This window comes from Panicum virgatum, chromosome 5N (genome assembly GCF_016808335.1).
Source record: "Panicum virgatum strain AP13 chromosome 5N, P.virgatum_v5, whole genome shotgun sequence".
NCBI lineage: Eukaryota > Viridiplantae > Streptophyta > Magnoliopsida > Poales > Poaceae > Panicum > Panicum virgatum.
In genome coordinates, this window is record NC_053149.1 from 55,977,922 (window position 1) to 56,005,565 (window position 27,644).

General features: G+C 48.3%; 4 protein-coding genes across 4 annotated transcripts; all 4 read left to right on the forward strand.

The window, feature by feature from the left end:
• The first annotated feature begins 3,792 nt into the window (after positions 1-3,792).
• Positions 3,793-13,171, forward strand: LOC120676132 (polynucleotide 3'-phosphatase ZDP-like). Its single transcript, XM_039957355.1, has 15 exons — positions 3,793-4,360; positions 4,449-4,484; positions 6,300-6,596; positions 6,918-6,935; positions 7,017-7,052; positions 7,386-7,448; positions 7,520-7,576; positions 8,564-8,635; positions 8,783-8,839; positions 8,929-9,005; positions 10,702-10,783; positions 11,170-11,286; positions 11,452-11,579; positions 12,406-12,475; positions 12,800-13,171. Exons 1-15 carry the CDS (start codon positions 4,025-4,027, stop codon positions 12,845-12,847), a joined length of 1,494 nt encoding a protein of 497 aa, XP_039813289.1. The 5' UTR covers positions 3,793-4,024; the 3' UTR covers positions 12,848-13,171.
• Positions 13,172-13,886: 715 nt separating this feature from the next.
• Positions 13,887-15,007, forward strand: LOC120675889 (Werner Syndrome-like exonuclease). Its single transcript, XM_039957099.1, has one exon. The coding sequence runs from the start codon at positions 14,088-14,090 to the stop codon at positions 14,703-14,705; it is 618 nt and encodes a 205-aa protein (XP_039813033.1). The 5' UTR covers positions 13,887-14,087; the 3' UTR covers positions 14,706-15,007.
• Positions 15,008-19,648: 4,641 nt separating this feature from the next.
• On the forward strand, positions 19,649-20,515 carry LOC120676979 (Werner Syndrome-like exonuclease). Its single transcript, XM_039958324.1, has one exon. The coding sequence runs from the start codon at positions 19,788-19,790 to the stop codon at positions 20,412-20,414; it is 627 nt and encodes a 208-aa protein (XP_039814258.1). The 5' UTR covers positions 19,649-19,787; the 3' UTR covers positions 20,415-20,515.
• A 6,041-nt stretch (positions 20,516-26,556) lies between these two features.
• Positions 26,557-27,554, forward strand: LOC120672075 (Werner Syndrome-like exonuclease). Its single transcript, XM_039952365.1, has one exon. It carries the CDS (start codon positions 26,606-26,608, stop codon positions 27,221-27,223), a length of 618 nt encoding a protein of 205 aa, XP_039808299.1. The 5' UTR covers positions 26,557-26,605; the 3' UTR covers positions 27,224-27,554.
• The last annotated feature ends 90 nt before the right edge of the window (positions 27,555-27,644 follow it).

Genomic DNA, 27,644 nt, shown 5'->3' on the forward strand with positions numbered 1-27,644 from the left:
ACACGGTCAGCAATATTTTGTCCATTGTGGGACACATCAATAAGAACCAGACCAAGCACCCTCTTCTCTAGTTGCCAGTCAGAGTTTATGTAGTGAGCAACAACACTAATGTAATCCTCTTTGGCATTACCAGACCAAATGTCGGAGGTTAGACACACACAGTTAATAGAAGTAGTAAAAGTCTCAACAAGTTTAGCCTTGCAATCAGTGAAGTACTTTAGTATGTCTCTAGAGGTGGTTTGCCTAGACACTTTAGTATATTTAGGATTGTGAGCATTTTTAATGTACTCGACAAAAGCCTCAGATTCACCAAGAGAGATAGGAACATCTAGTCTAGCAATCAATCGAACAAGTTCAGTACGAGCGCGCATAGGACAGTAGTCCCAAGTACGCATACTACCATCAGAAGTAAAAGAGATTTGAGACTGAGACATGCGATCCTTTTCACGCTTCTTAACGCAAACTAAAATGTGCCGGGATAAGTGACCAGTGCCACCACTAGAGAAACCAGAGTAGACCTTAGAGCAGTGAAGGCATCGAGCTCCATACCTGACCGTCTTACCATTGATTTCCTTGAATAGTTTCTCATAGTCAGCCCAGACAGGAGAGGTAGAGGGGCGTGGGCGCTTGGCGGTGTTACCGTCAGGTGCAGGTGGTTCCTCAACGTGTTCGCCGTCGCCGTCGACGGGAATAGCATCATCAGCGGTTGCGCCGAATAGGGCAGCGCGGTCCTCGTCCATGTTGTCCTCGTCGTCATCTCCGGCCAAGCCGCACAACCGCCGCTCCTCGTTCATGCCCACCTCCACCGTCTCTTCGTCAGATCCGGCCATGCTCAAGCGCCAGTGACCTGGTTCCTCAACAGCTACAATGCAACACAGAAAAGAACAGGGGTTAGGGTTAAATCTTGGAGAAGAAACGGTACTGGATGACTGGATCTAGGATTAGGGTTAGGGTTTGGGACTTACCTTTGTAGCTGGAGCACCAGGTGCACCGGCGACGTGGATGAAGCACGGATCCAGCCCTCCGCTTCCGGCCCTGGTTCCTCAACGGATCCCTTCTACATCTACAGAAGAACTGAAGAAGTGAGTGAGAGTCTGAGACTGAGAGAATAGGTACGAAAGGGAGAGGATTCGTTTCACTTACGCTAGATCCGGATCCGGAGCACCAGAGTTCGGCGGCGGCGATGGCGACGGAGATGACGAGGAGGACGACAAGGAGATGAGGACGCTACATGGTCTGTGCGAGATCGAGATGATGGGTCTCCAAGGCCGTGCCGTCTGCTAGTGCCGGCACCAGGCCCCGGCCTCTCACCGGAGTTCAGGAAGACGAGGGGAGAGGCCGAGAGGCGAGGGTGAGAGATCAGAGACGAGAAGAGGGGCGAGGCGAGCGGCTGGCCGGCTGCCGGGGGGAGGAAATGAATCAGGGTTAGGGTTGGGAGGGAGGGCGGCCGGCGCCGGGGCTTATATAGCCCAGCCACCAACGGGCGGATCGACTCCCCAACGGGACGATCCAACGGTCACCGGAGGCGCGGGGGGGAGGCTGCGGCGTGCCCATCGGGCCGCCTCCGTGCCTCACGGGCCGAGGCCGTGCCTCCCCGTGCCGCCGCTTCTGTCGGGCCGGGCCCGTGCTAGTGCCGTGGGCCTTGATCGCGGCCCAGGCCCGGCGCCTGGCACGGGCCCGGCACTAGCCCGCCTGCTCCCGGGCCGGACCGGGACAGTGCCGTGCTTTCTTGGGCCGGGCCCGTGCCGGCCCAACGGGCTCGGCCCAGTTGGCCAGCTATAGGGGCGGTGCAGCCGTTGACGGGGGTGTAAACCCGTCAACCGGCGGCTCCCGTGACAGGCTTGACTCGTGCAGGAACAGCTCAACCAGTCTTTTGGGTCGGATACGGCGCGGCCCACCAACTAGCGCCGGCAGTTGTCTTCGCTGGTACGCCAACACGGCTGGAGTCCGACCTCCTGGAACACGTGACGACTTCCCGACCTAGCGCCCCGGGTCAGAGCCGTACCAGACAACATGGGCCGTGCGCTTTAAGATTGCCGCCCCGCGCTGACAGGCGTGCCGGTCAAGACAGACCCTGTACAGGCTCCACGACGCCTATTCCTCTTATCTTGCGGCGTAGACATAGGCTGCCGAGCTCTCTGATAGAGGGACATCACCGCAAGTGCGGGCCCCGCGACACTACGGGAGAGGGCGTCAACGGACGTCCCCTTCCGCGCCGTAATGATGGTTGCCCCTACGCACCACTCCATTACGCCAGCGAGCGTGACCGGACGTCTCTCGCCGGATCTCGGTAAGGCACCTCTCACCGGGCGCGCTGCCCTACGGGCAGGGGCTACGCAAGGATGAGGTGAGGTAGCCCTGCAGATAAGGGGCGTTGACTCAGAGAATAAGACCGGAGATGATCCCCGAGCGACCATTCGAGTGACCAAGCTGTCCCGACTGGTCGAGGATGGGACAACGCTTGGACAATCCGTTGCCCAAGAAAACTAGCCAGACTCAAGCCTCCCCACTCCTGACTGACTGAGTGGGCCTCAACGACTGATGAGGACGAAAGACTCCCAGACAGGGCCAAGACACAACGCTAGATATATGTAAATGGGGCCCTATCTTGGACTATAAAAGGGAAAGCCCCTCACGTAGGAAAGAGTTGGACTCCTAGAGGTTCGACACTGTTAGATTCATCTTGTAAGCTCCTCTCTAAACTTTAAGCACCCGGTCTCGAGAGCAACAGAGCAAAAACACCACCCCCAATACTGGACGTAGGGCATTTCCGGCCCAAACCAGTCTAAATTCTCGAGTCTTTGCGTGCTAGACCATATTCGATCAAGCGCAAAACAAACGAGCAATTTAGTAGTTTAGTAGTCGTCCATTTCCCGCCGCCACAGCCGTGTAGTGAGAGGATGGGGGTGGGGACGGGACGGCGCGAATCCAGGGGCGGCGCCACTCGCCGGAACTGCTGACCCGGGAAGATGGGAGCAAAGGGAGAGGGAGTAGAGAGCACGGGAGGAAAAACAGTCTCGCTTAACTCGGACACGGGGTTGGCAACGCGTACGAGAGAAGGGAGTTCACGTTGTTTCGTTGATTCTCAGTGCCGCCGCTTCGTACATAATCGAGAGATAATCAAAATATTTGAGTGGAATTCTCTTTTTCCCATCTAGAATCTGCTTATAAGCGAAAACAAACCGGCGCTTAAGCTAGTAGGAAAAGCGCTGCAGACCTGCAGTAGCCACGGAAATGGCGGTGTCTGAATTTCCAGGCCCATCATCCGCTATTCACCATTCTTTTTTTTTGAAATCTCTCATCTGGATACAGCTGTAGCATCTGTTCGTATACAGACACATACCTACACCACACACACGCACACCTCACCACAAGTATACAACCAGACCTACAACTATACACAGATACCAAGACACGTCCTTAGAGAGATCACTAGAGTCATCGAGGCTCCGGCGACGGGCGCATCGCAGTCTCTTTGTGACTCCACACATTGAGAAGTTCATCTAAAATTATTTAGGGAACCTACTATTACCGGGTGCGAAATCCGCGTCGAACGGCGCTGGAACGCGGACGGCGGGCGCTCCACCGAGCGGACCCAGCCAACCGAGCACGCCTCGTTCGCTATTCACCATTCACCAAACCGAATGGCTGGCCTTGCAAAACGAGCCCATATTCAAACGAGCCCATGATGGCCTGTCACGACTTTTCTACGGCAGGCCCGTTACGACCTCCATCCAATATGAAATGGACCAGAACATGAACAGAGTCATGAGACTAGACGAGGACGGCCAGGCAGAAGTACCTGGCGCCTGCCGCCTGGCCACCGGCATGGCAGTCCGCGCGACACCGCCACCGGGCTCGCTGCCCAACCCCTCTTTCTTCCCGCCGGAAATCAATCTCTCTCTCCACCGGCCACCACCGCGATCCCCGAGCCGACCGTCCGCATCCAATGCGCGAAACCCTAGCCGCCGCCCCACGCCCTCACCAGCCACCGCCACCATAAGTCCCCCGCTCCCCACCTCGCATGCTCGTCGCCCCCTTCTCCTCCCTATCCATTGCGCGGAACGCCGGCCGCCTCCGCTTTCTCCTCCCCGCTTCCGCTGCTCGCGTCGCCCGGCTCGCCATGTCGACCGCGCCGCAGGCGGCGGCGGCTGTCTCCGTCGAGTACGCCAAGTCGGGCCGCTCCACCTGCAAGGGGTGCAGCGGGGCCATCGCCTCCGGGGCGCTCCGCCTCGGCGCCTCCACGCCCGACCCGCGCGGCTTCGACGCCACCAAGTGGTACCACGTCGCCTGCTTCCCCTCCGACGCGTCCCACCCGCTCGGCCCCGTCGAGAGCATCAATGGATTTGACTCCATTAAGGTTCGCGCATTGGGTGGTCGGTTTTGTGCCGTTTGTAACCTCGTTCTGTATATTTTTTGGGCTAATGCGTGGCCTTTGGGGGCTGCAGGAAGCCGATCGCGAGGAATTGCATGAGCTAGTGAAGGTAATGCGTCCTTCAATTGTTGAAACGGCTTTCACGTTTCTGCTATAGACCCCGACTTTGTGCCTTCTCCATGCTCAGTTTGGGTAATGTAGAACAGTTTCAATAAAATTTATGGTTAGTAAATGAATTTTATGGCGAGTAAAGGAGTGCTGTAAGTATAATTATGTTTTCCCCTAAAGGAATGCTGTAAGTAGAATTGATTTTCCTTTTCTAAAGGAACTCCATAAGTAGAATTGATTTTTTTAGTGGTTTCGCCCTGCATTATTTTTCCATCCCCTGCCAGCGTGCTTGTACGATGATGTGATATGATTGGATAGGCATGTTAAGTGTAGCGCATAATTCAAAATGCAAAAGATACCACAGCGATCTCTTGTCTGAGTGGAAGTAGGGAGTTAATTGCTTTTGTTTGTTTGTTTCCCCTGGTTTGCGATTACTGATTAGTGAATCACCATATATGATATGTGGATAGAAGAGATTAAATAGTTCGTAATATATTTTAGTTGCTATATATGTGATCTATAATTGTTGGCATTTTTTAACAAACTCCTACAATCTACTAAATGATCAGGCAGGGCTCGGGCCTTTGTTTTTCCTATGTTCTTTTCTCGAATATAAAAGCTCCAATGATATTGGAACTACTCATTTTCAGAATCGTGCGAGAGACCTGACTGCAGAACCAAGTCCAAAGAAAGTAAAGACTCAGATGTCGTCCCCTGCAGAGGGGGGTGTCAGATAAGTGCAATTGTCTCTGTTGAGTATGCGAAATCTGGCCGCTCTACATGTAAAGCTGCAGTGATAATATTGCCAAAGGCGGCCCTCCGCCTTGGTGCCTCTTTTCATGATCCACGTGGCTTTGAAAATACCAAGTGGTACCATGTTGCGTGCTTCCCTACATCATCATACTCTGTATTTCCTGTGGAGAATCTGAAGGGTTTGATTCACTCGAGGTTTGTGCTTTTTATGTCGCAAGCTTTTGCATTTTGTTCTCATTATGTATACTAACTTTTGGATTTGGTGTGTATGTAGGATCATGATCGTGAGAAACTGCAGGAGTTAGTGGATGGTAGGGTAACAATTAGTCAATCATATAGCTTATTTAAATCAGGTGTCATTCACTCATTCTTACATAGAAGTATTGTTGTCAGTCGTTACTAGTTTCTGTAAATATCGGATAGATGCGAGTCCATATTTTGCTACACATAAAAAGATCTCAACTGTAACTCTGGATTTGTAAAATGCTGCACCTATTTCACAGTTCCTTACAGATATCCCGTGCATTCAGTTACTATTTTCTGTGCCTTGTGATACGGAACCACTCAATATGTGCTTTTTGGAAAATTCCACTGTGTTCATTTGCAGAATCAAAAGAGCCATTACAATGCAGCTGATCATTTGGATAAAGAAATGGTTAGACTTTGATTTGACATGAGCATTCTGCAGCTGACTCTATCATCCTATAGCACCTGTAACCTTCTGCATCACTTGATTTCTTCTAGGCTCAGAGCATAGGAGACTCTAGTGAAGTTACTGAAAAGAATCTGGAAGAAGTAAAGGTTAGTCACTGAATCACATGCACTAACCCCGGCTAACCTTTGATAGTACCTATAAAGAAGGCACGCAGAAAAGAATGGTAAATGCGAACATAAGGTCATGTCTACTTTCAAATCGCTCTGCTTGTCCATCACAATATGTGCTAGATGAGACAAAACCAGTTAAGAAAATCAATAAATTGTTAGTGTTGTATAAGATATTTAAATTTCTATTGAAAATCTTGGCTTGATTTTCAGTTCAGTAATCAGAACAATTCCTTTACAGAATTGTGATAATAAGTTACACAAGACAGTCAATCCATTGGATGAGCCTAGTCCAAAGAAAGTAAAGACTCACATGTCTTCATCCATGAAGGGGGTGTCTGAAAAGGCAAGTGTCTTGGTTGAGTATGCAAAGTCTGGCCGCTCCACCTGCAAGGGATGCAGTGAGAATATTGCCAAAGGCGTCCTCCGCCTCGGTGCTTCTGCTCATGACCCGCGCGGTTATGACAGCACCAAATGGTACCATGTTGCATGCTTCCCTACCTCATCATACCCCATATTTCCTGTGGAGAAGCTTAAAGCCCCCTTTGGATCGTAGGCGAAACGAAGGAAAACGTGTAGGAAAGTTTCCGGAGGATTAGCTGACGTCACCACGTCTTTGGATAGGCAGGAAAGCTTCCGGAGGAAAGGGTGGAGGAAAGGATTCGCTCTCACTGTGAACGGAGGAAACGAAACATCCGGTCCGAGCTCATGGTGTGGCGGAAGTCCGAGGTAAATCGCGGAGAGCCAAAGGGCAAAGAAAGGAAAGGAAAGCAACGGAAGAAAGTACAGGAACAATTCCTGCGCCTGGCGATTCCTATGTTTTTCCTGTCATTTCCCCGTGATCCAAAGGGGCCCTAAGGGGTTTGATTCTATCAAGGTTGGTCCTTTGATATGTTTCAATCCTTTTGAATTTTATTCTACATATGGAGCCTAATATATAGATTTTGGTTGCATGCAGAATAGTGACCGTGAGAAGTTGCTGGAGTTGGGTGAGGTAAATAATCGGTCACTCATAACTTTTATAAGCTGGGTGGTATCCTTGCTACTATTTGCGGGGTATGTCTACTTTTAGGTGATGGTTCTGTAGATAGGAAAAAGGTTGGTGCTTTTGGTGAACAAAGGAGAGGAAAAGAAAAGATCTTCATGCTGTTTGTTTTAAACAGAATGATTGGAGTAATAAAATGATGCTTGCACTTAGCTGTCTGTTTAATTTATCCTAAATATATGGTTTTTAGTTTGGGTAACTTCTGACTTGTTATCTTATGTTAGAGTTTTGTTTTGTTGTTTGCTAGTGAATTCTCAGTTTTTTTCACTGATCATTTTGCAGAATTACAAGAGAGATGGCAATGCAGCTGATCAGTCGAGTGAGCCAAGCCTGAAGGAAGAAATGGTTGTCCTTTGAATCAACATGTACATCTTGTAGTTGATTCCAGCACCAATTCCTTACTTGATTTCATTTAGGTTGACAGCACGGGGATCTCTAAAGAAGGTGTTCAAAATAATCTGGAAGAAGTAAAGGTGACTTTCTATGCTTTTGGACTCTACCTAAACCATTGATGACACCTATAGAGGGAGCAAACACACAAATAAATAAATAAGTAAAATTGTCGAGGGAAAGGGCCAACTCTACTTTCATATGCGGATATGCCTCCACTTGGCCACCACAACATTTATATCAACTAAAGCTTTAATCTATGTTTTTCAGAAGTTGTCAAAGTGTAGTAACTCCATATGTCGTTATAATAATTTGCTCCTGGCATGGACTCAGTCTCACACCAGAAAATTCACATTCACTAGACTGATCATTTTCAATTGTAGCATTTGCATGTTTGTCATGTTTGATCCTTCAATTCAAATTTAAATCGTCTTAATGTCTTTTGCTTGTTCGATGTGAATTTTTGTGGAGAACTTGAACTTGCATAGTTTAACCTACAGTCATCATGTTTAGGCAAGTTAAGTATGATCATCTCATGAACCTAGGTTGGAATTTTGGTATTAATAGAAGATTAAATTAGACTACAAATATGGATCCATGTTAATAGCACCCATCTTTCTTTGCTTAGTTGTAATTAGAATCTCAGTAAAGTTCCTGGAGTTCATGTCATACCTTAGAAAGCACAAACATCGTTTAGGCTGTTCGCCAAATTTGAGCTTAGCTAAATTGGATATCATTTATATTTTTTTGAGGCTACCCCAATTGTTAAATTGCTGCAGCTAGGATGTCGAGATGATGATTAGCTCTTTAGAAATTGAAACATTAGAATTGTAGTTCACCTATCTTTGTGCATGCCCACTAAAATGTTTGTACATGTTACACAGCACACACGTGTCATTATGATATGAGTGGCAAATTATGAAGCACCAATTTTGAGAATTGCAAATCTAAACCTTGTTAAAAATTTCACTCCTGTAATGAATAGGAAAACAACCGTCATCTTTTCCTTAAAAATATCATTGCAATGCTCAACACCTGATTACTATTTTTTTTATTTTGTCTCCTGACAGTTGTCTGCAGGGAACAATAGAATACATCCAGTGATATCCTTTTCAGTTTCTGATACCAATAAAGATTACAAGGTAGTTATATTATTCTTAGCTAGTCCCACTTTTGGCTGCTTCTGCTAAGTGATTGGGCTCCTTATCACACCATTTTTGGCTGCTTCTGCTAAGCTCATGGTTTACTGAATTGCTACATGTGTTCCTTCCTGCTGTTTGTGGACATAGGGTGCTACACTTCCCACTCATTGGAGGGCTTTTGAGACAGTTATCTTCTGTGAACAGGTTTTTTGATATTTATGTCATACAATATTTCTGGTTATAAGGTCTAACGGACTTTTCAAGGAATAACTTTCTTCCGATTGTATGTCCAGGAAGATGGCCTTCATGCTTCAGCTAAGATTGCTGCATTTGATTTTGATGGGTGCCTTGCCAAAACTTCAGTGAGGATGTAAGATAACAATATTGTTTCATTCTAAATTATATTTTAGATGCTGGTGCAGTGGACATTATTGCCATTAATCAGTCTTCAACAGTGGAGATGTGTTTTAATTGCCTTGCTAATTACAACAACAACAACAACAGCATAGCTTTTTGTCCCAAGCAAGTTGGGTTAGGCTAGAGATGAAACCCAAAAGAAACAAAGGTCACGGTTTAGATATGTTGATAGCTAGTCTCCAAGCGCTCATATCCAAAGGTACCTCTTTAGAGATATTCCACTTCTTAAGGTCTCTCTTAACCAACTCGTCCCAAGTCAGTTTAGGTCTACCTCTACCCCTCTTTACATTATTGACCCGCTTTAGAACCCCACTACGCACCGGCGCCTCAGGAGGCCTCCGTTGGACATGTCCAAATTATGATTGCCTTGCTAAATACAGTTTTAAATTATGATTGCAGTTCTACAAGTAGTGGTTAGAAGTTCTTCTAGGAGTTGGATATAATGGCATTCTGTTATTTTGAATGAACTAAAACAGCATTCTTATCCTGTCATTTGTGATTTGTCTATAAGTTAGGACTATTTTGTAGAGCCTCCAGTTGAGAGGCAGCCCACCCAGGGTCGAACTTCAGTGCTTGCAGTCGTATATCGTGTAACTACCTCTCTTAAGGAAGTGATGATAGGTAGATTCTTACGTTTTTGGAGTTGGCAGTTGGCCAAGTTTTCTTTTTTACCACTTTGTGTAAGATAGACTATCAATAAATCTTGCCATGTAGCACTATGCCTTAAAAAATGCAAACACCATTACAGCGGAAACTTTCATCTTTTTCAAACTGAGGCCAACTCCCCATTTCCATTTCATTAACGGAAATACAAAGCATCTTACAAGAAGAACAAGAGAGGGGGATAGGCAGAAGGGGGAGGGGGGGGGGGGTGGGGGGGGTCACCAGATGAGGGGGTAAGGGCTGCACTCCAGCCTGATTTTCAGGCCAGCAAACGTCCAACTATGGTGATACTCAACAGCCCAGGATTTCTAGGCGCCCTACAAAAGGTCCAACATTTAACAGTAATCTAACAGCAAGGAAACTAAAGAAGTGCACAACAGACAGATCCTAACAAGAGACCCAAAAACAATGACATAGCCGGCTTCACATCCTTCAAGTGGAGAGAGAGTTCCAAAATCTTCAGTCTTCCTCTTTTCAGTCTTCTTCTTCATCTTCTTCCTGGTGCTCCGGGGCATCAGTTAGCAGCAGAGGCACTCGAGGAGGTTGGGCCAGCACCCTGGGCGCACAAGAGAGAATAATCCTTAACCCGTCCATAGTGGAAACTTTCATGATCTTGAATTACATGCAAACCATACATTATGAATGAATTTTCACTGCTGTGAGTTGCTAGGGAAATCCTTCAGCATCCATGTATTGAGTTTGGAGAGTCTTGGTCAATAGGAGATTTCAATTTTTCTTCATCTGTTAGCCTTTTGCCTTGGTGCCCGTGGCTAATTGGCGATATATAGTTTACAAATGAAGGTATCAACTATTATGATGATGTTTTGATGGCCTTGAGCATAATGATAAGAACCCACTTTTGGCGTATTGTTCTCTGAAGTTGACAAATTTATTACAAGTGTAATTTATGATTCACAATACATTCTATTCTGTTCTATTTCTTAATGATTACTTGGTTAGTAATTTCCAACCTTCTGCAAGTGCAGCATTGGTGCAGACAAGTGGTCTTTACAGTATAAATCAATTCCAAAAAAATTGCAAAGTCTGTACAATGATGGTTACAAACTGGTTAGTTGCTTTCTTTTCACTACTTAGTTTAGTATTTCACTTCTTTCTTATTCATTTTTTGTTTGTGTATGTGTACTATTTTGTATCATGTAGCATGCTCATACATGCATAACATCTGTCCATGAAAGTAAGAAGAATTTTGACCATTAATTTCTCCTATAATTTACTGTAAATTGTTACAAAATCAATATCATCTTAAAGCCACTTTGAATACAATTTAGTGATGCATCTCCTATGCACTAAACATGCATATGATTTTACTAATCATTTGTCAACATTTTCCTAGTCAAAATACGCCTTGCATTGATGGATGGAGGTATAGCTTTGCATTCAGTGCCATATCATCTTTTGGGGAATAATGTCAACTCTTTTTTGTCTACTGTTAGGTCATATTCACCAATGAGTCGAACATTGATCGCTGGAAGAATAAGCGGCAGGAAGCTGTTGACTCCAAAGTTGGACGCCTCGATAACTTTATCGAGTGTGTTAAAGTCCCTATTCAGGTATGCTTCTTTATCTGAAACCTGTCTCAAATGTATCAAGAAGCTTCTGAACAGCCCCTTTAAAGAAAAAGGTAACAGAGGAATGCATCAGCTCAAATAGGGCTTGTCACTTGAGTTTGCATTTCAGGTAGTTCTATGATTGATTATTTTGATTTGCACCTGCAGGTTTTCATTGCTTGTGGTTTAGGGCAAGGAAAAGGTACTCCAGATGATCCATACCGCAAACCAAATCCTGGAATGTGGTGGTTAATGGCTCAGCATTTCAATTCCGGAATTGAAATCGACATGGAGAAGTAATCACTCTATTCTCAGACAATATTTCAGTTTTACATAGCTATACTACCTTTAGCAAATAGTCACAAAATCACTCTTAATCATCAACTTTAAAGAACTGGGCTTCAATTTGAATGAGACTTTTAAGCATGGGCTGCATATTTTTTGGGCTGGAGCCACACATCTGTCTCGCAAGCTTTACCTGTTTCTATTTGGTAATATGGAGTAATGGAGGTAGTTACCATGCAGGATAAGGGCTCACATCTTAGTGGGAATGTGGGATTGCAGTTGCGTGCGCATAAACGAATGCACACACTGACATCTCTCTCTAGGAGCCTTCTACCTCTTCCCAATCACTTGGAGAGTTGGTTTACCATAAAGGGGTGGGGGAGGGGGGAGCCTTGGTTATTTATTTGGATTTTTCCCCCTAAACTAAAAAATAACTAATTTAGATGATGATGGAAAAAAAACCTTTGTTGGATGTCAGATATTGTAATATGTTTGAGCTTGAAATTTCTACAATTAGGATTTTGCAGTGCCTCTCATTGAGGACCGTTGCTGCTATGCTCCTGTAGTTCTCTAGTTTACTATATTTACTATACAATAGTAAACTGTCAATTTCCATAATGTTGTAAGATATGCAGGATTGTTAAACTCACACAGAGTAAAGGCGCCAAGCCATTTTAGATTGTACTATCCACGTGTTTTCTGGGTTAGGCTTGGTTATGGCAAAGGACAGGAGATTGGGTCGCTTGAGTTGGTCATTGCAAGAAACTCAGGATGCATTATTCTGTATTGATGCAAAGCTATCCACAAACTGTTCTGAGATTTGCCATATTATTTCAGATCTTTTTATGTGGGTGATGCTGCTGGGAGAGAAAACGATCATAGTGATGCTGATATAAAATTTGCTGAGGTATGACAACCTGTCTGAATGAGCATTCAACAGAGATTTTTTTTCCTTATTCGATTTAAAGTATTTGAAAGGCCCTCACTTGTCTTCCGGAAAAAGATAGCAACCTAGTTCACAAGGCATCGGCAAAGTAGTTAAAAGGAACTGAGTTTTCTCTGTACCATGCAGAACAGGAACTTTTAGATATCCATTTTCAGTTAAAATTACTTGGATGCTATGCTGCTTTTAGTTAGTATTATTCATTTGTTACCTTTTTTTTCATTACAGTATTATGTTTGGGATGATTAGAAGCCTTCATTAGCTGACGTGTGATATGTCCTATTATAGGCCATCGGTTTGAAGTTTTGCGTTCCTGAGGAATACTTCGGTTCCTAGGAGTTCTGAGGTGAGGTCGATTAGGGCAAGGTGGTTATGCTATGATGGTATGTAGCTTTTGGGTGTCGAGAATACTACAGCTATCTTGATGTGGAAATCTGTATTTGGCTGTTTAAACAGTCTAATAATATCGTAGCTAATCTGATGTGGAAATGTAGTGCTAAATTGCTGAGGTAATGGCATAATGCAGCATTCGAGCCTTTAGAACGTTAGGTGCTGTGGCAAACAGGTCCTGGACTCCTGGTCTCATTCTGTAACGATCGACAATCAGTAATTCTGATGGCAATTCGATCACGCTCAGATCGATCGGTGATCTATCATCTATCTATATTTTTTTTCGCGAAAGTAGGCCATACCCTTGCAGAATCAGCAACCACGCGCCTGCTTGTTGCCAAGGTTAGAAATCGCTTATTCCCGTATCCCTGTCGCCGAGTGCCCACGGTGTGAGCAGATTCCAGGGAGCCTTTTGCAGATGAACATTAGATAGGTAACTCAAAGATGTGCCTTTTGCAAGACTCCAAGACAAGCAAGGGCGTGTTTAGTTGGTGAATTTTTTTGGATTTTGCTACTGTAGCACTTTTGTTTTTATTTGGTAATTAGTGTCCAATCATAGACTAATTATGCCCAAAAGATTCATCTCATCATTTCCAGCTAAACTGTGCAACTAGTTATTTTTTAAAACTATATTTAATGCTTCATGTATGTGTCCAAAAATTTGATGTGACGAAGAATCTTGAAAATTTTTGAGAACTAAACAGGACCCAAATAAGTTGATTCAGAGATTAGCAAAACTTGTATGACAGTCTGCTCCGATCATCTCTTGTGTTCCAAAATCAGGCGGGCCGTGCTTCTGGTCAGCAAGATTCTTTTGACCCCTGCCTTCGCTACAGTACGCAGTCAGGCACTGCGCAAGTTGTGGCAGTCAGTGCTGACGTTGCCGTCAGCCCGGAAGACCGCGACTCGACCCGTTTGCTCGCTCTCGCATTCGTATCCCAAAAAATGAAACAAATATCTCAGCTTTCAAAAAAAGAGAGAGAAATGTAGCCGTTTGGCCACTATGCGCGATCCGCACGGCAACCGCTCCGTCCCCGACTCCCCGTGGTGCTCCCCTTCCACCTACATACGCTCTCCCACTCCAAGTCCACCGGACGAGTCCGTCTGATCTCCATAAACCCAACGCAGGGAGCCAGGGGAGCAGAGAGAGAGAGAGAGAGAGAGAGAGAGAGATCAGCGGAGGGACATGGCGACCGAGATCCAGGCCTACGGACGACGGCGCGGCACCTTTGTGGTGTCGTTCGACGGGGACCTCTTCGACGCAACGCTCACCAAGTCCGGCGACGTGGTGGAGTCGTGGGTGGACAAGACCTACCGCATCCACCGCCGCAGCCGCCACCCCATCGTCGCTGGCCTCGACGTGGAGTGGCGCCCCGCCCGCGAGCCGGGCCCCGTCGCCGTGCTGCAGGTCTGCGTCGGCCGCCGCTGCCTCGTCTTCCAGATCCTCCGCGCCGACTACGTCCCCGACGCCCTCTCCTGCTTCCTCGCCGACCGCCGTTTCGCCTTCGTCGGGGTCGGGATCCGCGACGACGTGGCCATGCTGCGTGACGGGTACGGGCTGGAGGTGTCGCGCGCGGTGGACCTGCGCCGCCTCGCCGCGCGCACGCTGGGGAGGCCCGAGCTGCGCGACGCGGGGCTGCGGGCGCTGGTGCGGGGGGTGATGGGCGTGCGGATGGAGAAGCCGCACCATGTGCGCGTCAGCGTCTGGGTCAAGCGCGAGCTGACGGAGGACCAGTTCAAGTACGCCTGCGCCGACGCGTTCGCGTCCATGGAGGTCGGCTGGAGGCTCTACAACGATGCGTGACGAGCTTGTCACTGAGCTGAGCTAGCTCCGGGACGCCTGGTGCTTTGCGGCGTGGCATGTAGAGTTTCTGCTCTAGCTATACCTTGACAGATCTTTTGTTGATCTTAGTGATCTTTTGTTGTGTGGATTCCATTCGTGGCATCTGAACGGGAACGTTGGCATGCGATTTGCGTTGTTCGTCCGTTCTCCCGCCGCAGGTGCAAGGCCCGTGGCGCCGGCGGCTGCTGTGCCTCGTCGCTGTTGCTGTATGCGCCAAGAGACAACCGACTGAATTGCAGAGAAATTAAGCATTCTTCCGTTGATGGCATTATGCAACTGCAATGCGGTTTTTTTTTTCCCGAGGAAAATGCAATGCGTTTTTGTACCCATCAATTGGCCATTCCGCGATTCTGGAGTCTGAATCTCACTGGTGCCTTTTTAAGTCATATTACTAGCACGGTTTTGACTTGTTGAGTCCATCCTAAAATGTTGTTTTAGTATTTAAATTTCATTCCACAAATGGTGTTGTTTTAACTAGTTCTAATTCATAGTATTTATTGAGGATCTAGAAAATTAAATGAATAATACGGTTTTCAATCACAATTACTAGAAATAATTAGTTGTAGCAAAGTTACTCCATAAGAGTAATATCTGAAAATTTATAAAACAAAACACTTATTTTAGGATGGAGGGAGTATAAACTAAAGAAATACCTAAAGTATGGAAAGCACGAAATGTATCTAAATCTTTTTCAGAAATGTTGAAAAAATCACAGTGGTAGGTCAGAGCGAGTAGGGTCCGCGTATATGCTTCACCTCAGGTGCAAATGCGATCTCTTTGGTGAGGCGTAACAAATTCAGGTGCAGATTCTATTTGATTTAATTCGGCACTTGAAATTTATCTTAAAACCCAAACTTTAGTTTGTGCATTAATCGATAACAGGTTATCACGTACAGCTCAGCATTTTTGTAAATACGAGAAGTTGTTTGTAAGCGGAACAACTTTTCCCTGCATTTGACGGTTCACCCAACCAGAACGTTGCCAAGTTTGGTTTTTAAGTTTCAATCACAAGTCACATCACATCACATGTTTAAACATCGATTAGGACCATTAAATATAAACTTATTACAAATTTAATTTTATTAGTGGTGATTTAATCACGAGACAAATCTATTAAGTCTTCATAATTTAACCACTAGTTGCTACAGTATCATCTGTTAATCGTGCATCAATTACACTTAATAGATTCGTCTAGAATTCTAATTGCAACTTATATAATTATTTTTATATTAAATTAACTTTCGAACATTCGAATCGACATTCAAATATTCGATGTGACATCAACTTTAAAAAACAGTACAGAGCATGCAAAGAGCACAACGTGACTCCTGGTCTGGAGACTGGAGTAAGAGTAGGGCTAGTGCTTACGCCGACCGCTGGTTGGGAGAGGTGCCATGTCACGACACCGTGGTGACTGACCCCACGCAAGATTAAATGCTTTGGGTCCAGCAGCAACATGGTGACGAGGGAATGTTGGTGGTAGCCTCGAAAGATGGCTAACTGTGCAATCGCCTACTTTGCGCCGGCGTGTAGGGAATCATTTGCTTTCTTCTCTCTCGTACCTTTTCTTCGCCATGTCATATTTCACCCGCTAAATCAGCCCCATAATACTTGCTCCAATGGAGTTGCAAGCTTCCGGTCTGACTGCAAGATTTTCAGGCCCGCTCCTCCGCTACGGTCCTAGGCAATACAGTGGGGAATGCTAGTTGGCGCGCGTGCATCGCCTCCTTCCTCCTTCCTCCTTCGTTCCCGTCGCCCCCGCCGCCGACCACCTCCTCCGGCTCCGGCGGCCTACGCCGCCTCCGCCGCCGCCACACTAATCGATTGTCCTCGCCCCCGCCGCCAGCCACCGCCCACCGATTGTCCTGCCCCGGCCGGCTGGCGGCGCTCCCGCACCGCCACACCCTCTGCTGGCCGAACCGCCGCCGCCGCCTAGCCGCCACCCGCCCCGACCTTCTCCTCTATGACCGTTGGCTATGGAGTCGGCTCCCACCCCCGCAACCCGAAATCTAAGGCCGCCGCCTCCCGCCACCACTCCGGCCACCGACAATCTCATCGGCAGCCACTCCGCCCACCACCCACCCTCCCTGGCCGCCCCCTTCCCCAAAACCCAGACTATAACGTCCTGTCTTCCCGAGGCTGGGCCCGTTTAGACCAACAACGGTCTTTTCTGCGCACTTTGTCCTCACTCGTGCGCACCCGGGAAGAACTTACCGGTCGGTCACCCATCCCTAAATTTCTCCGGGCCAAGCACGCTTAACCTCGGAGTTCTTTGGAGATCGGCTTCCGGAAAAGAAATTGCAACTTGTTGGTATGAGTATCCTATTAATCATATTAAGCCCTGGGCCGGGATGTCACAATGGGCCATGTGCGACGTCCGTGTGTCTAGTGCCAACGGTCCCTGTGCGACGTCCGTGCGTCCAGTGCCAACAGCGCATCCCAGATGCCTGCGCAATGACCCGCCACGCGCCCATCCACATGCCGGTGGTAACTACGCGCCCGTCCACATGTTCGTGTACTTTACGGGTCTACGTGCATGTGAAACCGTGAGAGTTGTCTCTGTTACCATTCTGTAATGTCCCGTCTTCACGAGGCCATTCTGTAACGTTCCGCATTTCCGAAGCCGGGCTCCGTGCGTCTAGTGCCAACGGCGCATCCCAGATGCCCGCGCACTGACCCGCCACGCGCCCATCCACATGTCGGTGGCAACTGCGCCCCACGCGCCCGTACACTTACGGGTGTACGTGCCCGTCAAACCACGAGAGTTGGTTCTGATACCATTCTGTAACGTCCCGCCTTCCCGAGGCCGGACCCGCTTATATCTGGCAGGTTTATAGGATATAGACTGCCCTCACAGACTAACACTAGTCTTTTCTGTGCACTTTGTGCTCACTCGTGCACACCTGGGAAGAACTTTCCGTTCGGTCACTCATTCCCAAATTTTTCCAGACCAAGCATGCTTAACCTCGGAGTTTTTTGGAGATCGGCTTCTGAAAAATAAGTTATAATTTATTGATATGAGTATTTTATTAATCCTATTAAGACCTAGCTTAGAATGTCATATACATCCCTGCCCGCACTCTCCACGGCGGCGGAGACGGCCGCCCGCGCACGCGCGGCTTATAAAAAATTCGCAATACAGCTGTCAATCGCAGGCTGGACGCATAGTGCACTGGTGCAAGGAAGCGAGTCGACCATCGATGAGTCTTTTTCTCAGATAAGTCAAGTCAAGGTGGAGCTTGGAAAAAAAGGAACCCAGCGACTACTGCCCGTCCCACGGTAAAATCTCGTGCAGATTTTACTCCGTACGATCAACAAACAATTAGGTAATTCTCCGCACGTTGCTGCGGAATTTTTTTAAGATGTCCTTTTATACATGCATGATGTAAATAAAAAGTAACATAGTATCATTATATAACATAGTGGTGTATATATAATATACAATCATTCAGAATGCACCATGTTTTAGGATGCAACAATAATGTATGGTGGGGACCAAACATCTTGAGATGATGACGAATGAGATTACAGAAACCTGCAAGTTGTGACAATAAATATGTTTAGTTCGTGATGTAGTTTTGACAATGGTGTCAAAAATAAATAAATGTTGCAATATCTGAATTGATAATCTGAAGACGACCGAAACAAAGAGGCCTTGGTTTTTGGGTTATAAAAAGAGAACATAGAAAGAAGAAAGAGTTAATCCTTTTGTTCTAAACTGAGGATGACAAAATCACATGATGCATACCTGGTGGCTACCGGCTGCCAAGCTGTCGTGGAATTCCTGGTTACAGACTTCTGTTATCTTCAAATGGCAGGTATACTAATGACACCTCACGAAATTATGGAGCAAAATAATCACCGGGAAATAATTGGTAGAATTTCACAAAAGGAGTCCACAGTAATCACCAAAAGCAAGTCAATGGCAAGTTTTGCCGCATCTACTAAAACTAACTTCTCCAGAGGCAGTAAAGCCGCGGCTCCAAGTAGTTATTGGAGCCCGAGCAAGTTGTCGTACTTGGGGACGAAGGCCCCCGTCGAGCCCTGCACGGGGAGCGGCTTGATGTGGTGGCCCTGGGCTAGTGGGCTTGCGCTTCATGATGGTGAACATGATCGTGGTCGCCACCAGTGCTGCAATCAGCGCCACGATGCCAGTTCCTGCCGCAGCCTTGCGTGTAGTGGGACCCAATCTCCGCCGCCTCCTATCGCATTCGCCGGCGGAACGCAATGCTCCGTCTGCACGCCTCACTCCAGCGTTGTTGCCGCGTTGACAGCGGCCTTTTAGCTCCTCTGCTGGCGTCTTGAATGCGCAGCCACTGCAGCGACGGGTGGGCTGGTTGGGTTGGTGCGGGATTTGTATAGTTGGTCAGGTGTAGTTGGCCAGGTGAATGTGATCGGACTTATTGCTAAATAGTACTATTGTCCAATTAGCTTCTTGCAAATTGATGACGTGGTGGAGGCTGTTTCTAAAAGAGTTAATGTTAAGTGGTAGGGGCTAGTAAGTAGTAAATTATGTCTCTTCAACCTGAACGGTAGATATGATGCTAGTTGCTGAGATCCAACGGACAACATTAATTGAGATGATGTGGCTCAATATAGTTGTACAGAATTCAAAATTAATGAGCTTTAGTGGGGATGAACTATATAAGAGTTATAGATACGAAATCTTATCAAGAAAAGAAAAACAAACAATACGAAAGGTTCCTTACCCCAGCACGAGAAACGTAGATGGGGCCACGTTATCAGTGAGAGCGTCTAAAAGCAAGTCACGTACTAGCGATAATAGCGCGACGGCATATTATGCCATATCGTGCCACTACCAGCAGGGGCGCGTTTCCGTACTGCTAGTCGTGACGGAGACGGGAGATCACGGCCGTCCACGCAAAGCGAGATCTCCCCGCGCCGCTCCATCCAAACGAAAACCCCCACCCACGCGCCGCTGCGGCGGTTCGCCCTATATGTCTCCCGCATTGCCACGATCCAATCTGATCTCCCCAACAACGCCGCGGAGAGGGAGATCAATCGCCGGAACAGGAGGAGGAGATGGCTACCTCGATGTGCTACACCAACGACGGCCACTACGTGGTGTCCTTCGACGAGGACGCCATCCGCACGACGCTCACGGCCAGCGGCGACACGATGGACTGGTGGCTGGACGAGATCTACCGCGTCCACCGGCGCCGCCTCCACCGCCTCGTCGTCGGCCTGGACGTCGAGTGGCGCCCGTCCTACTACACCGGCCGCTACGCGCCCCCCGTCGCGCTGCTGCAGCTCTGCGTCGGCCGCCGCTGCCTCGTGTTCCAGATCCTCCACGCCGACTACATCCCGGGCTCGCTCTTCGACTTCCTCGCCGACGAGCGCTTCACCTTCGTCGGCGTAGGGATCGGCGACGACGCCGCCAATCTGCGCGCCGGTTACGGCCTCGAGGTGGGGTGCGCCGAGGACCTGCGCGGCCTCGCCGCCGACACGCTCGGGAACCCCGCGCTGCGCTCGGCCGGGCTGCGGGCGCTGGTGTGGGAGGTGATGGGCGTGGGGATGCAGAAGCCGCACCACGTGCGCGTGAGCGCCTGGGACGCGCCCGTCCTGCCCTACAGCCAGCTCATGTACGCCAGCGTCGACGCGTTCGCCTCCTTCGAGGTCGGCCGGAGGCTCTACGACGGCGACTACTAGGCTACTAGTAGGGTATACCAGTACGTTGGTATGGTTGGTTCGGCGTCGCAATGCACTGCCTCGTGCAGTCCAATCGCCTATTCGCTTGTGTCGCTTCGATTGCTTGTGTCTTTGAACTGCATGTGTATGGTTCTGTGAAATGACATCTTCGGATAACACACACAAATAGGTACTATTCAAACGCCGTACTTCCTCCATTCCTGAATATCTTCCGAAAAAGCTTAACACACACAAATAGGCACTATTCAAACGCCGTACTTGCTCCGTTCCAAAATACGTGTAGTTTTGGCATTCGAATTTTGACTCACAAATACTACGTGTAGCTTCCCTGCACCAGTAGTGTAGTTTTAGCTTGTAATGAGATCAACCTAATTAAAACAAAGTACCAAGAAAGCATTGTATATAAAAACATATAGAACCTATCAAATATTTAGTAGATATATTACTTTTCTAGTTCCAATGCATATATATTTCTTGAAAATTAAGAATACCGAATAAATAACACGGTTTTCAATCACAATTGTTAGAAGTAATTAGTAGAATAAATAGCACACCCCCATGCATTGGTTATCCTTTGGAGTAATAATATCTCGGGTATAAATCTCTTACAAAAATGGTAGTGGTCACAAACTCATTCAGCAAAGAGGTAGCCTTTTCCAGTAGTTGTCTTGTAAGCAAGCGCCATACGTTCAATCCATCAAGAAAGAAAGGTGTGAGTAAACGAGCCCAACTTTCCGATTCAGGCAGCGTTTAGTTTGTGAAAAAGTTTGGGTTCAGCTACTGTAGCATATCTCGTTGTTATTTGACAATTAATATTCAATCATGAATTAATTAGCATCATTATATTCATCTCATACAAACCAGTTAGACTATATAATTAGTTATTTTTTCAACTACATTTAATGCTCCATGCATGTGTCCAAAAATTCGATGTGACGGTGCTGGGCAAATTTTTTTTTGGAACTAAACATAGCCTCACACTCCTTCGTGGGCTGATCCGAGGGACAACTTTCGTGGGCTGATCCGAGGGACAACACTAGGTTCCTGTCATTGCGGGACCTATCCCCGAACAACGAAATCGATCCATCTCTGGTAACAAAGCAGCAGTCAAGCCGGGTCATATCTTTGAACGGTAATGTGTCTGAAATTTTCTATACTATATTTATTTTGGTACGGAGGGAGTATACTATTGCTCATATGTATTTTTTTAGATAATGGAATTTTTCGGCCTCAACAGTTTAGCGTACACAGCCTTCAATTATTACAATTTTCCAGCTTCAATAGTTGTAATAGCAGGAGAGCCAAAAAACAAAATTAAGCCTGACATAGTCTATTATTATGCTTCCATCCATGACTCGCAAATATTCCTAAGGCTATTATCTCTAAAGAAGTGCTGATCTTCATGAACAGATCCTTTGTCGTCTCCTTATGCTGCAACATTGACCAAAATCGCAGCCAGTAGATCCCCCTGAAAATAACCTGCATAAATGATGAATGTTTAACGTTATCAAGATAATATCATTTCGACAACGCCATATTGCCCAACACAGAGCCGATGTCCCTGTTAGAATAGTAAAGGCCTCTTGTGCATTAAAATTTTGAAGCCAATTCCCAAGCATGTGGGTTACCGATCTAGGTGGGGTTAAATTAGTAGCAACTTGGATAGTCCTCCAGATTACCTTTGCATGTTGGCAATCGAAAAGGAGGTGTTTGATTGTTTTATTACAATTGCAATAGCTACATTTTTTACTACCCTTCTAGTTTTTCCTTCGAAGATTATCCTTGGTCAAAAGAACCCCCTTTTGCAGATACCAAAGTAAGATCTTAATTTTTAGTGGAACTTTAAGTTTCCAAATAAATTTATGTCAGAAAGGGAAGTTATGGTTAGCTAGATGAAGGTACATCGAGCGAACCGTAAATTGTCCGCTCTTGGTTAAGTGCCAGCTAAAAGTATCCCTTCCTTGAGTCAAATTAAAATTGGAAACTTGTGCTACTAGTCTTCGCCATTCATCCAAATTTTCATCTACCAACGCTCTTCTAAAAGAGATGTTCAACGATGTTGAATTCATGACTTTTACCACCGTATCATGCGGATGGTGAGCGATGTTGTATATAGTGGGGTAGATATCTTTGAATGGCCGGTTTGATGCCCATGTATCCTCCCAAAACCGCGTTTGTGTTCCATCCTTTATTTGAAAAGAACCATTAGCTAGGACCTCATTTTTTATTTTCATGAGCCCTCTCCAGAAATGAGAGTCGCCCTGTTTGATCTCAACCTGTAATAGAGATTTGGAGCTTAGGTATTTATTCCTAACCAATATTTGCCACATCCCTTCACCATTAAGCAAATTTATTATACATTTACTTAATAAGGCTTTGTTCTGAAGATCAATGTCTATAATGCCAAGACCTCCTTGATCCTTAGGACGGCAAATGATGTCCCATTTTGCTAGGCGGTATTTCTTTTTATCTTTGTAACCTTGCCAAAAGAATCTTGATCGATATTGATCAAGTTTCTTCAATACCTCCTTTGGTATCTCAAAAAAGGACATCATAAACATAGGTAAACTTCTAAGCACCGAGTTTATAAGGATTAATCTACCTCCATACGACAAGTGCTTAGCCTTCCAACATGAGAGCTTCTTCTCGAAACGCTCTTTGATCCTCCTCCAATCAATATTTTGGAGTTTTCTATGATGCATTGGGATACCTAAATATCTGAAAGGGTATTCCCCTGTGTTGCACCCAAAGAGCTCGATATATTCATCCTCGAATTCTTTCGCTTTACCATAGCAAAAGATTTCACTTTTGTGAAAGTTTATTTTCAAACCAGATAATTGCTCAAAAACAGTCAATAATAATTTCATGTTTTTGGCTTGGTCCAAGTCATGATCCATGAAGAGGATGGTGTCATCTGCATATTGCAATATGGACAATCCATCCTCTACCAGATGTGGGATGACCCCTCTTATCTGACCATCATCCTTTGCCCTTTTAATTAGAATGGCAAGCATATCCGCGATGATGTTGAATAAGATTGGTGACATTGGGTCACCTTGACGTAAACCCTTTTTGGTTTGGAAGTAGTGACCAATGTCGTCATTAACTTTGATCCCAACAATACCTCCGGAAACAAAACTTTCAATCCTCCTGCACCATTTTGGTGAGAAACCTTTCATTCTTAAGGTTTGTTGTAGAAAAGACCACTTGACTTTGTCATAAGCCTTTTCAAAATCTATAACCTCACCTGAGTGATTTGGAGGTTCTCCACACTCAAATTTTTCCAGCTCCAAATCCTCCCTTTCTTCGCCAACTCCAACGAGCAGCTCCGAGGTTAGCTAGGGTTCAGGTTACGCTGGGCGGGGCGGGGGGCTGCTCACCGGCGGCGACGACAGACCGGCCTGGCGTTGGTGGCGGGCGCGGGGGCGGTAAGGCCGGCAGCGGTGGTGCTGCCGGCCCGAGCGGTGGAGGAAGGCAGTCTGGCCGGTGCTGGGGTGGGGGCGACGACGATGAGAGGTGGGAGCGGGAGTGGCCCGCGGCGGCCAGCGCGGGCGAGCTAGGGCTGCACCGGAGAGGTGGCGCTGGGTGGCGGGCCGATGTTGGAAGAGCAGGAAGGCTGGAGGTAGAAGATGAAGGAGAGCTATTCAATTTTAATCCAAGGGTTCAAAAAATCGAGTGAGAAGAGGTGAGATTTTGAGGTATAGACACTCCCTTTCTGTTGGGCACCATGTCCCACTACAAACGTTGTATTCGTTTGGCTGTGGTTGATAGCTGTGGCTGATTTATTATGAGAGAACAATACTGCTGTCGGTGTCTAGACTGGGCAGCCTAGCACCAACTAGTAATGAAGCTGCGTGTTCCAAATCCCAGGTCATCGATGCAAGAGGCGACACAGACACGCACGGTGTATCCTGGTTCCGGCCGCGGGGCCGTATGTCCAGCAAGGGGTGTGCGAGCGCATTGTACTATCTTGCACCGGGGGGTGCTTGTAGTAGGGAGTACAAGCGAGGCGAGAGAGGGAGGGAAGCTCCCAGGTCTCTGCTAGGTGATTGAGGCGAGTGCCAATATCGTGCTCTAGGAGCGTGGGTGATGTGTGCGAGTGGGTTCAGATGAGTGCAAATGATGCGGATCGATTGAGGTGGAGTCTGCCTCCCCCTTTTATAGACACAAGGAGGGGCAGAGTACATGTACAGAGGAGGGGGGAGAAGTCGTCATCTTTCCCCGAATCGGGGGTGAGCAGTGACTATCTACTGTGTGAAGTACACTGTTCGGCACCGGAGGTCGTGGCGCCGGGCGCGCAGGCGTCCTGGATGTCGTCCTTGGCCTGGCGGAGATCGCGCCGGTGTCCTTGTGGCTCCAGTGGGCGGCGTGGTGGTCGCTGTGGAGGGTGCCGTCCTCCAGGCGCTGCGTGGCGGCGTTCCGAGGGTTCGGCGAGCGGGGATCGCGCCATGGTCAAGGCGCAGGCCGGATTCGAGGGTTGCGCCCATGCCGTTCGAGGGTCGCGTGGCGGGGGAAGTACAGAGGAAGTACGGGGAGTAGGTGGCACAGTGGTCGTAGCAGTGCAGCGCACGTCCTACACAGTGTAGCCGATTCTCACAGTGTTGCCACAGGGGCAGACGTGGCGGAGAAACGACCGTAGTTGGCGGACAAGACTCCGGTCATGGGCACTGTGCGGAGTGGCGGTTTGACGCCGTCCACCCGGGTGTCGCGCGCGGAGTGGTTGGCATTGAAGGCTCCCGTACGACGGACGGGTGAGCGGCGGGCCGCTTTGTCCTGTCTGTCCAGGGTGGCCTCGAGCGAGGCGGAGTCGATCCGCTTGCTCGAGGGTAGGGCTCGCTACCCTCGAGCGAGGCGGAAACGTGAGGCGCCCTCGAGGGTCTTGGCGGAGAAACCCTCGAGCGAGACGGAGAACCCTCGAGCGAGGCGGAGGCTGTTCCGTGGGCTCGAGGGGGTTTGGTCGGGCCGCGCCATGCTGTTGGGCCTTTGATCAAACTTTTTTGAGTCCTTTCCTTTCCGTTGAATTGGAGGCCGTGGGCCCATTGTCTTGGCGCATGTTTTGTGTTTTTGATGGTGTCTTAGTCCCCTAATGAGGGTACCCCTAATTATGGTACCCGATAACTGCTGACTGGCTGATAGCTGGTGGCTAGTGCTGATTTAGTATGAGATAGACTTGATCACGGGCCACCCGACCCAACCCGCCCGAAAAAAACCCGACCCGATCAAGTGACGGGTCGGGTACGGGCCGAAATTTTTGACCTGAAACTCAAAAAAACCTGATCCAACCCGAAAATTGCACACAAATTTGCGGGCCAACCTGACCCAACCCGAACCCGACCCGACCCGACCATGTCATGGGCCGGGTATGGGCCAACATTTTTTGACCCGAAACCCGAAGTGACCCGACCCGAACCCGATCCGACCTGACAGATGATCAGGTCTAGTATGAGAGAACAAAACTGCTGGCTGGTTGGCTAACAAGTCAAGCGAACACAGCGAAAGGAAAAAAAATAAATGACTCCAATAGTTCTGCTGTGGTTCTTGAGTTTGCTCTTCATGGTTATTTTAGTAGCATTTTAATATCATCAACAATACCAAGTGAATACATTGTATTTCATGGTAAATTTAGTATAAGCTGATTTAATGTTAAGGATGTTGATCTATCTTCTATTAATCTCCCATATTTTCAAAAGGTAGGGGCATGATCTACTCCAGCAGTGGCGCCGCAGGCTTTGCCAGCAGTGGCGCCGCAGGCTTGCACAGCAAGATTCTTTCTCTTGACATGTCTGTCTCTCCGCTGCTGCTGGCTGCAGACCTCGACACCTGACGGTAGTCAGAACTGACGAGTCTTGCGAGCCAAGAAGGCTCACCGAGGCCGCGTGAGGAACAGGATGAGGATGGAGCCTGGAAAAAAAATTGAGTGGGTCCCGACGGAACCGCACCACGGCCGCCTTGTCAGCCCGGCGTCGTATATGCTCGAACCAAATATCTCCACTTGGCCCCGTTCCAGGAGCACGGTGATCCATTCACGAACACTCGCTTACGAGCGGGCCCGGTCAGGGAAACCGCAACACCCTTCAATTTTGTTCCCGGCCCGGCGGCGGCCTATATAACCGCTCCCCCATCGTGCCCATTTCCTCCCCATTTTCAGTAACGCCCTGGAACACAACACCCAGAGCGCGCGAGAGAGGATCATGGCGACCGAGATCCAGGGCTACTACGAGGACGGAACCGCGGTGGTGTCGTTCGACGAGGACTACATCGACACGACGCTTACGGACTCCGGCGACGTGGTGGACTGGTGGGTGGCCGAGACCTACCGCATGCACCGCCGCGGCCACGTCGCCGGCCTCGACGTGGAGTGGCGCCCCGCCACCGGCCGCGCGCCGCCCGGCCCCGTCGCCGTGCTGCAGGTCTGCGTCGACCACCGCTGCCTCGTCTTCCAGATCCTCCGCGCCGACTACGTCCCGGCCAAGCTGTCCGCCTTCCTCGCCGACCGCCGGTTCACCTTCGTCGGCGTCGGGATCCGCGACGATGCCGCCAAGCTGCGGGCCGGGTACGGGCTGCGGGTCGCGAGCGCCGTGGACCTGCGCCGCCTCGCCGCCGACGCGCTCGGGAGGCCCGACCTGCTCCGCGCGGGGCTGCAGGCGCTGGTGCTGGAGGTGATGGGCGTGCAGATGGACAAGCCGCACCACGTGCGCGTGAGCGCCTGGGACGCGCCCGCGCTCTCGGACGACCAGCTCAAGTACGCCTGCGCCGACGCGTTCGCCTCGTACGAGGTCGGCCGGAGGCTCTACGACGGCGACTACTAGGGACGACTTCAATTCAGGGGTGCGGTGCTGTGTCAGTATCAGTGCGTCCGGTTTCCTGGAGCTTCGTTCGTGCTGCCTCCTCTGTTCCGCTTCCGCGTCGTTAGGGTCGGTCGTGTCCTAAACTCCTAATCTGCAAGTCGTGGCATGTAATTTGTCCTGCTTTTGGTACCCTTGAACCGCTCGCTCGTGTTGGCAGTACTAGTCGTTTTGGGTGTCTGGATTGTGTGGATCACGCGATCCGCGTTGATCATGTTGATCCTCGTAGGGTGAATGAGTGCATGTGGGAGCAAGCAGTTTGGTCTCTTCGCAACAAAAAAAAAAAGTTTGGTGTGACCTCGATCTCGTCTTCCCTCCAAAGTGGAGAGCACGGTGGCGCGCCGTCTCTTGTGACCTTCGCGTCGCGGCTTATATACCGAGCTCG

Coding starts and splice junctions, on each gene's coding strand:
- LOC120676132 (XM_039957355.1), top strand. CDS start 4,025: ATGCTCGTCGCCCCCTTCTCCTCCCTATCCATTGCGCGGAACGCCGGC. Junction 4,485..6,299: donor AATTGCATGAGCTAGTGAAG/GTAATGCGTCCT, acceptor ATTCCTTTACAG/AATTGTGATAATAAGTTACA. Junction 11,287..11,451: donor GTGTTAAAGTCCCTATTCAG/GTATGCTTCTTT, acceptor TTGCACCTGCAG/GTTTTCATTGCTTGTGGTTT.
- LOC120675889 (XM_039957099.1), top strand. CDS start 14,088: ATGGCGACCGAGATCCAGGCCTACGGACGACGGCGCGGCACCTTTGTG.
- LOC120676979 (XM_039958324.1), top strand. CDS start 19,788: ATGGCTACCTCGATGTGCTACACCAACGACGGCCACTACGTGGTGTCC.
- LOC120672075 (XM_039952365.1), top strand. CDS start 26,606: ATGGCGACCGAGATCCAGGGCTACTACGAGGACGGAACCGCGGTGGTG.